Raw genomic sequence first — 16,132 nt, 5'->3', positions numbered from 1 at the left:
TATTTATAACCAATAATGTTGAAATGTATTCCCAGTATTCTCCCAGATTAATTTGGAGAAGTTATATGATGACGAAATTAGACACTTGTAAGACAAGATGAAGGATAAGACCTGTGTAAACCACATGATTTCCCCTTCGGAACTGTGCAATAAGCATGTCGTAGTGCGTATGTCGAAATTATCAATACCTTACTACATGCGACCTTATAGCCAACAAGGATTTGTGCCACAGCCTTAAACAGGACTATCGCATTGCCACCACCACCACCCCTTCCAGCTTATCTCGAATTAAACTTCTTATCATTTTGTAAATTTCGTTCCTGTTAATCTGCTTATGTCTTAGTATTGTCCCTTAGGTCCACCTTATAAAATTAGGTCACCAATGATAACAAAGTTTTCAGAAGTATTACGATCCTAATGTACTACACCTGTTGAATCTGGATACGTTTTCGCCAACGCTTCAGCTGCATACGTAAGGTAATATTTTTGTGTGGGTATTTCTTCTTATTCTTCATATATCACTTGATTCTTTAATACATGCTTGATATCGTTTTAAAGAACATATGCGTTATTCCTAAGTGTAGATTCAGATTCACAAATGGAGATTCTTGACTTCACTTCAGCCATTCTTAAATCACGCTTTCGTCTGATTTAATGAGAGCATGATATACCCTTTAAACTGTAATTTCCGCCATCTCTCTGTCTCTCTCTCTCTGTCTCTGTCTCTGTCTCTCTCTCTCTCTCTCTTCATGCCTGAGGATGAAAATGGGTTACGTATATAGGCAGGGGCGGATTAAGGCTCACTGGTGCCCTAAGCACTGACAAATCTTGGTGCCCCCTCCTTTCCACGTACACCTGGTAAGATAACCCTAGGGTGCACCATGATCAAGAAACAGAACATTATGATCAATTTTGCACTAGTTTTATCATTTTTTTTTACAAATCTTCATTCGTTTTTTTTTTCTTCTTTTCACCCTTTTCTCAACTTTGTGGTGTCCCCTTTGGCCCTGGTGCCCTAAGCACGTGCTTAGTCTGCTTAATGGTTAATACGCCCCTGTATATAGGTAAAGGTTTCTCACCTTATTAATGGCTAATACCTTACGTATATAGGTCAAGGAAGCTCACCTTATTAATATATATATCTTACGTTTATAGGTCAGTGTTACTCAACTTATTAATGTCTAATAGTTTACTTGAATTATACTGATGAGATTTTACGGGTGAAAACAAATATGGTCAATTAATCCAGCTTTATGTATGCCTTTCATGCACGCCCAGATTTATATACGTCAAATTTCTCACGTACAGCTTTATGTACCCACCTTGGTCATTGCAGTATGTATTGTGGCCATGGTGAATCAAATGAGATCAACAGATGTCATACACTTTAATTAATTGTATCTGATAGGCTTGTCTTAATTATATTGTTGTGATTACAAACATGTACACTTATTTAACCACCTGTCACTAGAACAAATTATTTTCTCCCAAAACGTCACACCAAAAGATGATCAAGTCCAAAACATTGACATTCCGTTTTTAATTGATTCCTTAGATAAGTAGGTGTAAAACAGTAGTGACCACTATAGTTTGAATACAGGACCCCCATACCATTAGTGGCAAATATAACTGAATACAGGACCACCCATACTGTTAGTGACCACAATAGTTTGAATACAGGGAAACACAATACCATTAGCGACGACTATAACTGAATACAAGACCACGCATACTATTAGTGACCACTGTAGTTTGAATACAGGACCACCCATAATATTAGTGACCAATGGTTTTAGTACAGGACCAATCATACCACTAGTGACCACAATAGCTTGAATACAAGACCACCTATACCATTTGTGGCCATTAGTTTGAATACAGGCCTAATCATATCATTAGTGACCACTATAGTTTGAATGCAGGATCACCCATACCATTAGTGACCACTATAGTTTGGATGCAGAACCACCCATACCATTTGTGACCGCTATAATTTTAATGCAGAACCACCCTTGCCATTAGTTACCATTATAGTTTGAATGCAGAACCACCCATGCCATTAGTGACCCCTATAATTTTAATACAAGATCACTAATACATTAGTGACCAATATAGCTTGAATAAATGACAACCTTTACCATTAGTGACCACTAGTTTGAATACAGCACCACCCATACAATTAATGAGCACAATAGTTTGAATACGGGACCACCCATGTCATTAGTGACCACGATAGTTTGAACACAAGACCGCTTATACCATTAGTGACCACTATACTTTGAATACAAGATTATCCATTCTAACAGTGACCACTATAGTATGAGTAGAGGAAAACACGTACCTTTATTGAACACTATAGCTTGAATACAGTACCACTCAAACCATTGGTGAACACTACAGTTTTAAATACAGGACCACACAAGATATTAGTGACCACAATAGTTTGAATACACGACCACCCCCATACCATTAGTGACCACTATAGTTTGAATACAATAACTCACCCATAACATTAGGACAACTCTAGTTCGAATGCAGATGGGGTGTGTGGTGGAGCACGTACCCGCTGTATCCTCACTTAATCCGGCACTGCTCACTTACGTAGTACGCAACAGTCTTATACCAGCTAATCTAGCAAAGACGCCCACTTAATATGAGGCAGCCTTCACTTTGAGGATTTCGAGAACTTTTCAAACAAAGATGGTTGATTTTGATCCTGCATGTCCCAGTCCATCTTTAAGACCCACCCGTGCTAACAACATATGTCATAAGAATAAAAGTGTATATGGTTGACGCACAGATTATAACGTGTCCGGGATCAAAATATCGTGACTTCCATGTCTTGGTTGATTCCATGTGATAAACAGTAGTATTACCTTGTTTGAGAAGATATGAAGATTCATTAAATCGCGTAAAATTCTGTTCCTCTAACGCTTCGTCATCGTGGATCATAACTCACCTTGGATGAACAAATCTTGAAATGTCCTGCTTAAAGAGTAATAAACAATGTAACTTGTTTAGCCGAAGGTTCTGCTTTTGCATCAATGTAAACTTCTTTGGTGTTCGTCAAATCCGATTACAGTGTTCCCACTCAGGTGACCTTAGTGGTTAGAGAGTTTGCCTCGGGTGCGGGAGGTCGGCAGTTCGAATCCCGGTCGATTCATACCAAAGACTTATAAGAATGGTACTAGCAGCTGCCTTGCTTGGCACTAAGCATTAAGAGGTTAACATTAGGACTGGTTGGCCTGGTGTCAGGATAATGTGGCTGAGCGTAACATGATGCTACGAGTCCGCGTTAAACCTCACTATAAACTGCCACATTGCCGACATTGCAGTGGTATACCTAAAATTGTTAAACCTACGTTAAAATTCCAAAAACACACACACGCACACGCACACTCACCGATTACATTGCAGAATCTTGTTAAAATTACGAAATGGGATTGTTTCAACTTATTATTTCTGCAGTAAGTAACGTTGCCAAGCTTTAGTTTAAAATATATTTTATTGGGGGTTTGAATTAAAAGTAGCACAGCGTCAAGCATGTTGTTTGCAGTTTTTAAAGGAAAGTTAACTTGTGTTGAGGCTTCGCCTTAAGTCGGGAAAGGAATAAAAAAATATGTGTTTCTAAATGAAAACCGTGTACAGTAGGTAGATGATATTGAATAGAAATCATTGCATAATTACCTAGTATAATGTGCGCTTTAACATAGAATGACATACAACATATTTTGTTTGATGAGTGATTTAAAACTGAACCATTTCACTAATAATATTACAGGCCAACCTTGCGTCTGCACTTTTAATTTCTTGTTTTCAAGCGACAGTAATCCTGCCATAATTACATGATGTTTGAAGTTTGGAGGTTATTGTTGCCTATATTAATTTTTTTTTAAATATATGGCCCAACGTCCAGACGAACAGAAATGTTGCCATAGAAACTCCACCAGACAATAATGTAGGAGGACAGCTCCCAACGTCCGCGTGTAGCTACAGTGTCCACTGAACAAGGACAATCCCCGTAGTGAAAATTACCTTCCCGTCGTCAAGGAGAAATGCATATTGTCCTGAAAGAGATCCTAAAGTCAACGAATCGGAGGTAGATAATTGTTATGCAATGTGCTCCATATGTGCTTATGTAAAACGTATTATGAGTTGGACTTTGGAACTCTGCCTACACCGTTCTCAGCTGAGAGTTCTCCTTTTACCTTGGCGAGAAAGCTATCAGAGATGAAGTTTAAAACAAACTATATGGTTCTCTGTGTCGTAGACGAATATATGTATTACATGATGACCTGTATAACATACGCTTAATGCTAACAAAGGAAATCTTCCATTACCTTCTTCACTGCGTATTTTGTCTATATAATTTCGCTTCATGCTTTTTTATTTTCTTTCTTCCTAATAACATTGGAAGCAGCAACACTGGAAGAAAAACTTACGATGTGCAACAGAGAGGAGTGAACAATACTGGAACATGGCGGAGGAGATTAATGTAGAATTATCAAACAATAAATGCGCAGAAGTTCAAATTTTTCTTCCCGATGTGCCAGAAGATAATAAAGGAGTTGAAAATTTCTGCAAATCGGAAAGTAATGTCGTAACGAACTCGGGCACTGAAAGGAAGACAATACTTTGGCGTTTGAAGACAGACCGAAAGTTCAGAAGGAAGTTTATTCTAACCGTATGGACCTTTATTACATTTATTGGATTCGTAAGTTGGTTTTCGTTTATTTCGAGTTCTCAGAACCTTCCATTTGAAATCCCCTTTCAAAAATGATCCGGCCAATTTCTCAGTGCATACCATTCCAGATCCCCTTAAAATAGTAGCCTGGCGGGTTCTGATTATATTAGATTCAAATATGACATTTTATGGCGATTCGCCTCTCATCTGTAAATAAACACAGTATTGATTTCGCTATACAAATCTGAGGTTAATTGACACTAATTGGGATTAGTTGTACTTAGCGTCTTATGATTGTAAAGTTTGGATAGAGTAATAAAACGAAATCATCAACTAACAAGCAATGCATATTAGTTAAAACATATATATGTCACCGACTACCCTAAAAAGGGAACTAGTCTGAGTAGGAGATAAATTTTAATTATCATTAGTTTCACAATAAAGAACACAGGAAAGATTTATATGTCGAGAAGCAAAGTTTATACAATACTAGATTTTTTTCACTTAACGATGACAATTTTCTTCTCTCTATCGCACAGGGATTAATTGCCGGTCAAAGTGGGCCATCTTTTCCGGATCTACAGTTAATCGTAAAGGAAGACCTTGCAACAGCGTCCTGGCTAAACACAGCCTGTTCCGTGGGCTTCATAGCGGGAAGTCTCATATGGGGAGTCATTTGCGACCGTTTTGATCGAGTCCTTATTCTGTTCTTTGCCACACTTGGGTCGGCCATCGCAAACGGTGCTGTACCATGGTGTTCAACCTTCGCGTTGATGATCTTCATGAAGGCGCTTTCTTGCTTTTTCCCTTGTGGAATAGAAATAGGTAATATTATTGGGATTAGTTGTACTTAGCGTCTTAAATAATATATATATATATATATATATATATATATATATATATATATATATATATATATATATATATATATATATATATATATATATATATATATACACTATATCTACTTATCCGTTTATTTATTAATTCACCGTTAAGTTAAATCTACCAACAGATTTCAAATGCCCTTCATAGACTAACCAAATATCAGCCAACCAATCAAGTTACCTACCTACCTTTCCGCACACACATTCCGCTCAGCATTCGTGCCACCCATCATCTATTTCTTCCTGTTTGCATTTCTTGTTTTTCTTTCTTCCTTCGTTTGTATCTTACAGCATCATTATCTAAAGCTAATTAAGTTAACAATCCAAGTTAAATGCGGCTCAATGATCGTATTGTTTTATTACTTCAGTAACAAGAAGCCGTGTATAACATTATGTATATTTTCATTTTTTCTAAGATGGACTCCATACTCGAAAAAATGCAAGGCTCAGAAATCCTTCGGAAGTCTACTTATTGTCGACTAAACGGTGTATTCCCGACTTACTTCCCTTCTTTTGAAAAATATTCTTTTAAAAGAGTGTCTAGTCTTCACTCTCCCCCCTCCCCCATTACCCGTTTCGGTATCGTCTTTTTTAGTGTGGATAAGAATGCGGGTGGTAGAGATTGGAGAACGAACAACTTCAGAACATCTTCGCTAGCCACGGTTCCAATGTGATAAACCTGTCTACACCCTGGAGTATCGAACATATATTTTTGTGCTTCAGGTCTGTGAATTTCATTGGCGACGGCAAACCACCGCATCCAATCAAAATTAAGTTGTTCAAATTTGAACACCTGTTCCTACATGATCGAGACAAGGGGATCACACAACTCGAATGGACTTTTCTAGTGCTGGTCTGTGTTTGCACAAATACCTTTCACTCAAATATACCTGTAATGGCTTCCCTCTGGTCACACTTTCGAAGTTAAACTTTCAGAGTATCCTTTTTAGGTCAATTGCCTCAACCATTTTCGGCCGATGTACAATGCAGCAAGCTGTTGGTCAGCTGGCATTACATACTAAGGGAGGCAGCTCACGAAATCCAATCGATGTCGCTAGGACAAAGCACCAATATATCTGTTCGATCTGCCAAGGTGTAGATAAGGTTATCATATCGGAACCTTGGCTAGCGAAGATGACTTCAAAACCCTTATGCAAATTTACGTAATGGTATCATTGTAAATAATGCATGAAGTTTACTTTTCTAACACTATATATGTAAGATGTTGCAAAACATTTAGCACTCGTGTACACTCGAATTAGTAGGTGTTGCAGGTGGATCACGTCAGGCTGAATATTTCTTCTAGAAATAAAAATATTATAAATTGTTAATCAATCATTTAATCAGTTATATTAGCAGGATAGATGCATACAAAAATTTTCTGCTCTTTCAGCTGGTAGTACTCAGATTCTGACCATGTGGGAGAAAGAGGGCGCTTCCTACAATCAAGCCATCCACTTCGCATTAGCGCTTGGAGGAGTTATTTCTCCACAGATTATTGCCCCTTTCTTGGCACAGACAACGTTGGACAGCTTAAAAGATACATTATATCTTTCCAATGCAAATAAGACTGATAATATTAGTTATTTTTTATCCAGTAATTTTTCTTTTGATGATGATTGCTGTAATGTAACTACAAGTGATTTCAGTATCTCAAGCTTTAATGGACAGGTAACTTACGTTCACCATGGCTATCTCATTACGTCTTCCCTATCATTGCTATGCTCTATTCCATTGTTAGTAAGCTTTTTCAGACAGAAAGATAAAATAGATAAATTAAAAAAGGATACAATTTCTCCAACAGATGCATTGGCGGAAAATTTACCTTTGAAGTTGAAAATACCTACAATAATATTCCTTTGTTTGATTCTTAGCAGTTATGTGGGAGTTGAGGCTACTTACGCCTCTTATCTCATGACGTTCTGTCTTCGCCATTTGAAATGGTCCAAAGCGGATGGCTCTATAGCAAGTTCATTATTTTGGATAGGGTTCTGCGTCGGAAGATTTTCGGGAATTTTTCTTGCACGTTTTCTTCGATCTTCCACTTTACTGTTTACTTTTTGTATTCTGATTATTTTGTCTTTCCTTGGCTTACTTGTTGGGAGCCTATTTTATGTGCAACCAATAGTGTGGGTCTTCATCGCACTTGTTGGCTTTGCTTTCTCCCCACTATTCCCTTCTGTGTTTTCCTGGACAGAAGAGCGTTTTTTTCCTGTGTCTGGCAGGGTTGCTTCCCTTTTCGTGCTCTCGTCGTCTTTAGGTGCAGCTACCGTCCCTATCTATCTAGGTTATATGATGGAACATTATACTGCGTTGAGTTTTGTTTATGTTATGATTGGTTTGAGTTCATTTTGCTTATTGATTTGCATAGTAGCACTGATATTTGCTAAACTGTTCATTCCAATAAGGCATATTTCAAGTGAGGTACGCGTCGATGGTGACAAATATTTCACAGAAAAGCAAGAAATGGAATGTCTCAATAAAATAAATGAATTCAAAGAGGACTAAGGGTATCTGTTCATTTTAAAAATGATAATGCAGATTTTTTAATAAAAATATTGTAAATGGTTAAATAAAGTTTTCTTAGAGTCCGATGGGAAATAAAGTTCCTTTTAAATAAAGTTCCCAAAATATACTCTACCAAGAAATCGTGATTATTGTAAAGAATAGGCGCCGTGAAAACTAAGTTATAAAGAAAATTAGGTGACGCTAGGTAACGTATTATATTCTCAGATAAAAAAAAATACAACATATACCGAAAATAAAATCGTCTTTTGCTGTTGCCGCCATCCACGTTATTTTAACTTTAATTTCTTTGTAACTTTGGGTTTAGATAGCTAACTTTCTTTCTTGTACATATTGCTTTTTTATTTTTGACAGCTCGTCAGTATGTAATTCATTCAGCTTTATTTTTTCTTTCTTTAACCACCATCATGAGAGCATTCATCCGTTCCCTTTCTGTTGTGTCTGATTTTTCATTTTAGAGGAATTGCCTAAGTGGAAGTTTTATGAAACATATAAATATATTATTTCAAAGCAAGCGACCGTATTAAGCATGACCATGTTTTGTTTTGATATTTTTTATTACAGCTGTTATTGTTATTTTCTTTTTGACTGACACTTTTCTTTGATGTATATATAGTTTTCGTTTCTAAAAATATCATCTTGACAAAACACAACTTTTTCTCCCTTTGTATTTCTATATTTGGAAGTGTTATGTATATTTAACTGTGTGCTTAAATTTTGTCTTTGATTGTAAATTGTGCACAAGAACGTTTACATAGAATTTGAGCTCGTTTATTCTAGGCTTTGTCTTGTTTACAGTTAGATTGGAATTTTCCGTTGGAATTAGTCACATCTAAGTCAAATAAAAATGTTTATAAATAGGTATTTTGAAAAAGACTAATTCACTCCTGTTCTATATCAAACCGTGGGAATCCATAATCAGAGTTTGCAGTTGTATTGTTGATATACGATATTTTTTCGAGAGGAACTATTTATTTAAAACATTCATTGGAATTACTAAAGTGCTCATTGACTTTTGGATTAATATATTAATTTGGATTTTTGTGAACTCATTCAAAGACATTCTGGATTGCATCATTTTTGTTACATCAAGACATTCAAAACTATTGAAATGCATTCGGAACATTCTATATTTTGGAGAATGGTAGGACATTTAGAAATATTTTGAAATTAAATTAACAAAAGTGTCTCTTTAATTTTTACTTTGTATTCTGAAGAAATAAATAACTTGCTGACTTCACTGATATTGTTGGTTTCACTTCTTACTGTTACATGTTTTGAGACCTAGAATCGTAACAGAAGGTACCAATATATGCATATACCAATGGATTCATCCAAATTGAATAAGTGAACTCCTTTCAGAACTGTCCACACACTTATGACGTAAATTGTGTGATATTTTGTGTGCGCATTAGTATGGTTGTTGATCATTGTGTGACATGGTGTGTGCGTATTGGTATGCGTGTTGATAAGTCATATCAGTCTTTACAACAATATTGTAACAGTATTATCAGTATTACATTTTTATGATCTATATCAGTCAATCTGAGTTCAAGATCATTGATTTGTGTATTATTCAGAAATTCTTGAAAGACATGACTATATGTGGAATAACATCGGAGTTAACAGTACCATCATCATTTTGTTTTTCATTTTAATAACGCCAATAAAACTCACAGTTGTGTCAAGTTTGCAAAAAGATATGATTATGAAAGTAGTAATAGGAGGCTGTAAACGGACAATAGAGAATCCAGTCAAAAAGTCGTGGGGCTGTAAACGGACAATAGAAAATCCAGTCAAAAAGGTCGTGGGGCTGTAAACGGACAACAGAAAATCCAGTCTAAAAGGTCGTGGGGCTGTATACGGACAATGGAAAATCCAGTCAAAAAGGTCATGGGGCTGTATACGGACAAGATTTATACGGACAAAAGGTTGGGACTAGATACGGACAAAAGGTTGGAATTCTATAGTGACAATAGGAATGGAACATGTGAGGTGACATCATGGTATTGAAGATTGGTAACAAGGTGGCAAAGGGCTGACCTCAATCGGACCAAACAGCAGGAAAAAAACATAGAACGCTTGGAGGGACATAGAGATATATAACACATACAACATACAGACATAGATCGATGAACATCAAACACATATGGCAACGAGAATAAATATGTTTTCGATGCATATGAGTGGCCTTGGAAAGAGCCTTTGTTTGCTGTTTTTGTTAACACCATTTTGTTAACATAGAGGGCATCACATATGTGTTCTTCTCTTCCTCAAACTTCTTCTGACTTCTGGACCGTAGATAAGGACTTTCTTTAAACAGCCTTGTCTCTCGACATAGATTATTCTTTCCCAAACGCTCGTATCGTTGCTCCAGATGAGTGTCTATGACGATCTGACATACATGTGTAAGTCCGTACGGAACAGCATCGACGATACGCGAGTAGATGATTCAACGTTAATCCAAATCTTTTGGTGAGAAAAGGAGAAGGGAATGATTTTAACCGCGGTTATTTATAGTGGAAGAGGGGAAACGAATTGAGTTTTTCACCAGTCCAAGCAAGCGTTACAAAATTCAGTCACAGTGCGGAGTCTGTTTTCCAATCCGAAGAGAGCTGCCTGTGATGTCTTATTCCCTATATAGATGCGCTAGTGTCTGTGCGCAGTTAATCAATGCGACAGAGTTTTCAAACATAACGGAACTTAAGAAGACGATGAATTGGGGTTCGCCGGCAGTGGAGATGAGAAGCGATGGCATATCAGCGGCTACCAAAGTCAACACAGTCCTTCTTCTAGAAGAGACCAATTTTAATTGGGATTTAGTGGATTCTCTCTCTTCGTCGCAAGAATTTGTTCCGATACCAACGCCTTCGCAAACTTCTCCTTCTTTACCACACGACGAGGATTTTAAATAGAGACAGAAAGAAGATCTAAGTTTATAGTGATGTCTAAGCACTGGGGCATCATGCCGCAGACATGTAGCATGATGTCCCACCTAGTCACATTATCCGGACACCAGGCCGACCAGTCCTAACACTCACCTCTAAATGCTGAGAAGAGCGCGCTTTAGACCCTCCCCCCTGCGCTGGCTACATTACTTGTGCAACAAGGAAGACAAATGGAATCAACATGTCCGCAATGGAGGAGGCGAAAAGACCATCGGAACGTATTCGGTGGATGGCTGAGATTTAGAAAACCCCAAGATCGTGTACGAGTTTAACAGTTGCTTATTTCACGTTTGTCTACTCTGATACCCCGAACGTGACACAAAAAATCAGATTTTACAACGGACCATGGAAGACTTGTACCTGGCCACTTGTCAGTGTCACTCGAAGTTAGAACAGCAAGGATACCAAGTGGTGGAAATGTGGGAGCACGAGTACGATCACCGTTTGAAAACCGATCCTGAGTTTAAACGCATAGTGGAAAGTTACAAGTTGGTGGACAACTGAACCCACGGGATAGTTTGTACGGAGGACAGACGAATGCCACCTATTTGTTGTGCCATGCCGACGATGAGAAAGGAGAAGAAATCAAATACTTGGACGTGTGTTCGCTGTATCTTTACGTGTGCAAATAATGTCGCTTTCTCGAATGCAGCTTCAATTGCTGACCGAACATATCGACCTGGACAACACTCGACAATACGAATTATTGATCAAGTGCAAAGTCATGCCTCCCACGGACTTATACCATCCTGTTTTACCTCACCATTGCCAAGGAAAACTGATGTTTCCCTTGTGACTTACTTGTGCCGAAACTTGTCAGCGCACCCTGGAAGAACGCGCCTTGACGTAAACGTGGGTCAGCATGGAATTGTTTAAAGCTCTGAGCTAGAGATACCAGCTGTTAGAAGTGTACAGAATTTACCACTTTCCCAAAAACAGAACAGTACCGCAAGGGCGACGAGACCAAGAAAGGCGTTTTCGCAGACTACGTGGATGCCTTTTTAAAACTGAAACAAGAAGCCAGCTGCTATCCTTCCTGATGCCACACTCCCGAAGACCAAAAGACATTCAAAGAGAAATATTGGGAGCAGGAAGGCATCACATTAGACCTCTTGGATAAAAATGAAGGAATGCGATCATTTGCCAAAGTGATGTTAAATTGCTTGTGGGCCAAAATTGCACAACGATCGTGTTTACTCAAGACGGAGTATTTGACAAAATCTTCCCGTTATTTCCAGATGGTTCACGACAAAACCAAATACATGAAACACGTAGACGTCGTTCGTGAGGACTTGATCTTAGTGAATTACGAAGAAGAACTGGACGTTAGAGAAGCCGACGAATTTTGAAATTGCATCATTGCGGCCTACCTGAGAGCCCATATCGCTTAAAATTGTACGAAGCTTTAGAACTGTTAGGAGATCGCGTCCTGTACTTTGACACGGACAGCTGCATCTACCTCGATCTCCTGGATCAACGTCACCCTGACATCGAAGGAGACCGTTTAGGAGCCTAGACGGACGAACAACTCGACGACAAGATTCTAAGTTGTGCTAGTGGCGGTCCTAAAAATTACGACTACGAATACCGGGACAACAAGGAGAAGTGGACACAGAGTGTAAAGTGAAAGGATTGAATCTCAATTATCGCACCAGTCGATTGGTGACCTTTGGCGCACTGAAAGAAGCCTTACAGTATGGACTTTCTGGAAATTTGAAAGTAACCACCTACGAACCGCACAAGATTGTACGTTTATCCACACACCAAATCCTCAGTCGACCTTTGGAAACAATTATCAAATCGTGTACCACAAGCGAGTGCGACTTCACAACTACTTCACTTTGCTGTACGGACACGTCGATATTGGTCAGCATATAAAAAGAGACAGCGTCTAAGACCAATAGTTCATCATTCAAGTTCGGTGATTCTCAAGTGGAGTGCGATGCTGTGCCTTGCGACGAGAACGATGCCATACGCCATGACCTCAGCGATTCAGTGTGACATCATGGGAACTTTGCTCAGACTACTACTACCACTACACCTTCCATGGAAAGTGATGATGTGCGTGTCAAGCCTGACGGATGCGAACCATGCAGCTACCACCCTACGGATGTGATCCAGCCATATGTAAACTCCTTTGGATTTCACCGTACCCTCAGCGAAATTATCCTGTGAAAGACGAATATTCGTTCCCTGTGTGTTTACCTGAATACTGCAACTTTGAAAGTCGATCCCAAACCTTCCGAGGATAATGGCCTAAATATCTGGGAGGACCTACTCTGAACAATTATCCCGAGCCGGATTTGTCTACTTGGGCAAAGGGGATAACGTCAGGTGTTTCCGTTGCAGTGTGTCACTTCATAAGTGGGAACAGAAAGATTCGGCTTACCTGGAACATGCTCGATTGTCACTACCTACCTTTAGTGGGACGACCTCAGTAATCTCTGTATGGATTCTTTACAAGAGAACAGTGATGGTTTGCCTGTGGAGTTGAGAGAACGCATTTACCGAGAACTGGTAAAAATAAAAGTGAAACGCAAACTCAGAATCATATCTCCATTTTTAAACTATGCTCTTTTCCAAAGTAAACGAAGATTGATTATTATGGGAGGACACTACTTCAGCCACAAATGTAAGCGAGGCTACTGGGCACGACCTAGCGATTCTTGGAGGACACTTTACAAGATACTTTACAATGATACTTTACAAGAGAACATTCGTAGTTTGCCGTGAAAGAACGCATTTACCGAGCGCTGATCAAAATACAAGTTCAATGCAAAGAACAATTGCATCCGTCACGTCACCGATGTTTAAACCACTGGTACCTGAATGATATAATAGGATTGATTCAGATGAAAGTGTTCCAGTGGCCAGACATTGCTAAACTGGACGGGGACGAGAAGAATTGGTTTGTTGTGACTCATTCTTTTTACTACAAGCTAGACATACTGCAAAGAATTCCAGAAGAAGAGTTAGACTTGCAGAGGTGGGCAAACTTTCCAGTGCAAGTGCCGCATACACAAATGTACACCTTGTCGCGGGCCGCATAGTTCATTAAGTTAAATAATTAATATTTGAAATAGCAAAAACAAAAGTTTTTTTTAAAAAATAACATCATAATTAATTTTCAGTTGTTAATACGTTGTTAATATTTGAAAACTTAAACTTAAACTTCAAAAGAAGCATATTTATTTGATAAACAGAGTAACATAAACAGAGTCAGTGCGAGTGATGACTTGTTCCTAGGCCGCATGAAAACCCTTGGCGGGCCGCATGAAAGCCCTTGGCGGGCCGCCTGCGGCCCGCGGGCCGTAGTTTGCCCACCCCTGAGTTAGAGGATTACCAAATACTTTTACACAACGTAAGCTTAATTTAAGAGGAAACTTCTGAACGGTGTGTTGTGATGTGCAAGTTAGTGACTAAACCATTTAGATTCGCCACTGGAGTACGATCATCTCTGTGCAGAAAGTACACGTATTGCCTCTGACAACGAGGTATAAAAACGACCTACTCTGCCACGACCTTTATCAGTAGTGATACAACAGATTCCGTGGAAGGAAATCAATGAGAGTATTCAAAAGGTAGAAAATTACGAATATTTATTACGAGAACTGTGTCCATTGAATTGGGGTTGACGTTTGGTGTATGTTTTAGTAACTTCCTTTCTGGGATTTCAATTTCCAGCCGATTCCTTGTGGTCTCTTTACGAACAGTACTTATCTCCAAATAAACATGAAAGTGATCCCTTTAAATATCAACGAGAGACTAATTTTGTTAAAAGAATTGCGTTTTCATCTGGATACTTCTCGACCTCTGCGGGAAAAAAAGATTCGTTAACTTTTAGGTACTGAAGATATGTACGACGATGTGTATGTATCTTGTGACTTACACCCTCACTGGACAGATGTACGTGACTTGAAAAGTTGGAGCTTCGAGGCTTGGACCAAAGAACTAGCTAATTATGCCCAAGAGTTGTCTTAAATTCAAACATCAAGTGAAAAAACTAACTTTTAAAACCTGTGTTAGCGACAGTGCCAGTAGAAGAACCCATCACCGAGGACATCCATTCCCTTCAGGATCATTACACTTGTCCTTAGGACACCTTTGTTACCAAAATCATGTTGTACAGTCAAGTGTTTATATTCACTTTGATCGTTTTGATGTGTATTTTATAACTGTACTTAACCATTGGCTTTTTATGTATTTAAGTTTTTCGTGTTGTTCACTTTTGAAAAAATAAACGTGTCCTGGAAAAAGTATAAAAACTCTTGTATTGTTTGTCTTCGTGTCAAAAGAGACATTTCCTGCACTATGGATACTTCTACTGTTCTTCCACTTTAAAAGTCATTGATGAAGACGTAGATGGTGCCAGTTGGGAGGCCTTGTATCTTCGCAATCCCATTAACATGTTAATTGCCGGACCCAGCGGTTCAGGCAAAACCAAATCGCTCAAACGTTTGATCGAACATTAACATTACTGATAACCTAATTTGATCCTTTGACCACACTATAAATCAAAACCACAATTGCTAACTCGACATTTAAACGTTTGTCAGACCTATTCCTTTTATTAAATAAGTGCTTTTGAAATTAATTTAAGCAGGTAAAATTTAAAACTAAAATTCGTGACTTATTGTGATTGTGGCTAACACAGAATTGGTAATAGGGAAAACCGAACTATAAAGACAATTATGTTGAATTTAATAATATAAACTCTTGCGTTTCAGGCGTATTTCATGTACGTTCCGGCTACGTTTGGTCTCTCTTCCGGGTTCCTCTCCTCCCTGTCAGCTCGAACATTAAAGATGAGTGTGTGGGCCGATTCCCACTCATCTATAAAACAGGTTCTCCAAAGAGCGTTTACGCACGGAACAAACGACAAAAGCAATTTTTTCAAAACACAACATTTTTTATTAAAATAACTCATAATTAACAATTAACAAAAAAAAATAATTAAAAATTAACCATTCAAACAACTAACAAACATTTTTTCAATAACTATCTATTTTGAACAAAGTTGCCAACATTGTGAATGAAAATGAGAATTCCACTCTTGGAAGTACACCACGTTTCCTAGCTAAAAGACA

At 38.3% G+C, this 16,132-nt stretch overlaps 1 protein-coding gene across 2 annotated transcripts; it reads left to right on the top strand.

The window, feature by feature from the left end:
• Positions 1 to 349: 349 nt before the first annotated feature.
• On the top strand, positions 350 to 9,304 carry LOC149776732 (sodium-dependent glucose transporter 1A-like). 2 transcript variants are annotated; one of them, XM_089941261.1, is made up of 4 exons: positions 350 to 477; positions 4,418 to 4,714; positions 5,224 to 5,509; positions 6,965 to 9,304. In XM_089941261.1, exons 2-4 carry the CDS (start codon positions 4,478 to 4,480, stop codon positions 8,077 to 8,079), a joined length of 1,638 nt encoding a protein of 545 aa, XP_089797387.1. In that variant the 5' UTR covers positions 350 to 477; positions 4,418 to 4,477; the 3' UTR covers positions 8,080 to 9,304. The 2 variants fall into 2 exon arrangements, with proteins under 2 accessions (XP_089797387.1, XP_089797386.1); XM_089941260.1 differs by having other exon boundaries at positions 354 to 477; positions 4,421 to 4,714.
• The last annotated feature ends 6,828 nt before the right edge of the window (positions 9,305 to 16,132 follow it).

The sequence above is a fragment of the Sinohyriopsis cumingii genome, chromosome 18 (assembly GCF_028554795.1).
Source record: "Sinohyriopsis cumingii isolate HCF-2022 chromosome 18, ASM2855479v2, whole genome shotgun sequence".
Classification (NCBI taxonomy): Eukaryota; Metazoa; Mollusca; class Bivalvia; order Unionida; family Unionidae; genus Sinohyriopsis; species Sinohyriopsis cumingii.
This window is presented reverse-complemented; position numbering and strand designations above follow the sequence as displayed.

Coding starts and splice junctions, on each gene's coding strand:
- LOC149776732 (XM_089941261.1), top strand. CDS start 4,478: ATGGCGGAGGAGATTAATGTAGAATTATCAAACAATAAATGCGCAGAA. Junction 4,715..5,223: donor TTATTACATTTATTGGATTC/GTAAGTTGGTTT, acceptor TCTATCGCACAG/GGATTAATTGCCGGTCAAAG. Junction 5,510..6,964: donor CCCTTGTGGAATAGAAATAG/GTAATATTATTG, acceptor CTGCTCTTTCAG/CTGGTAGTACTCAGATTCTG.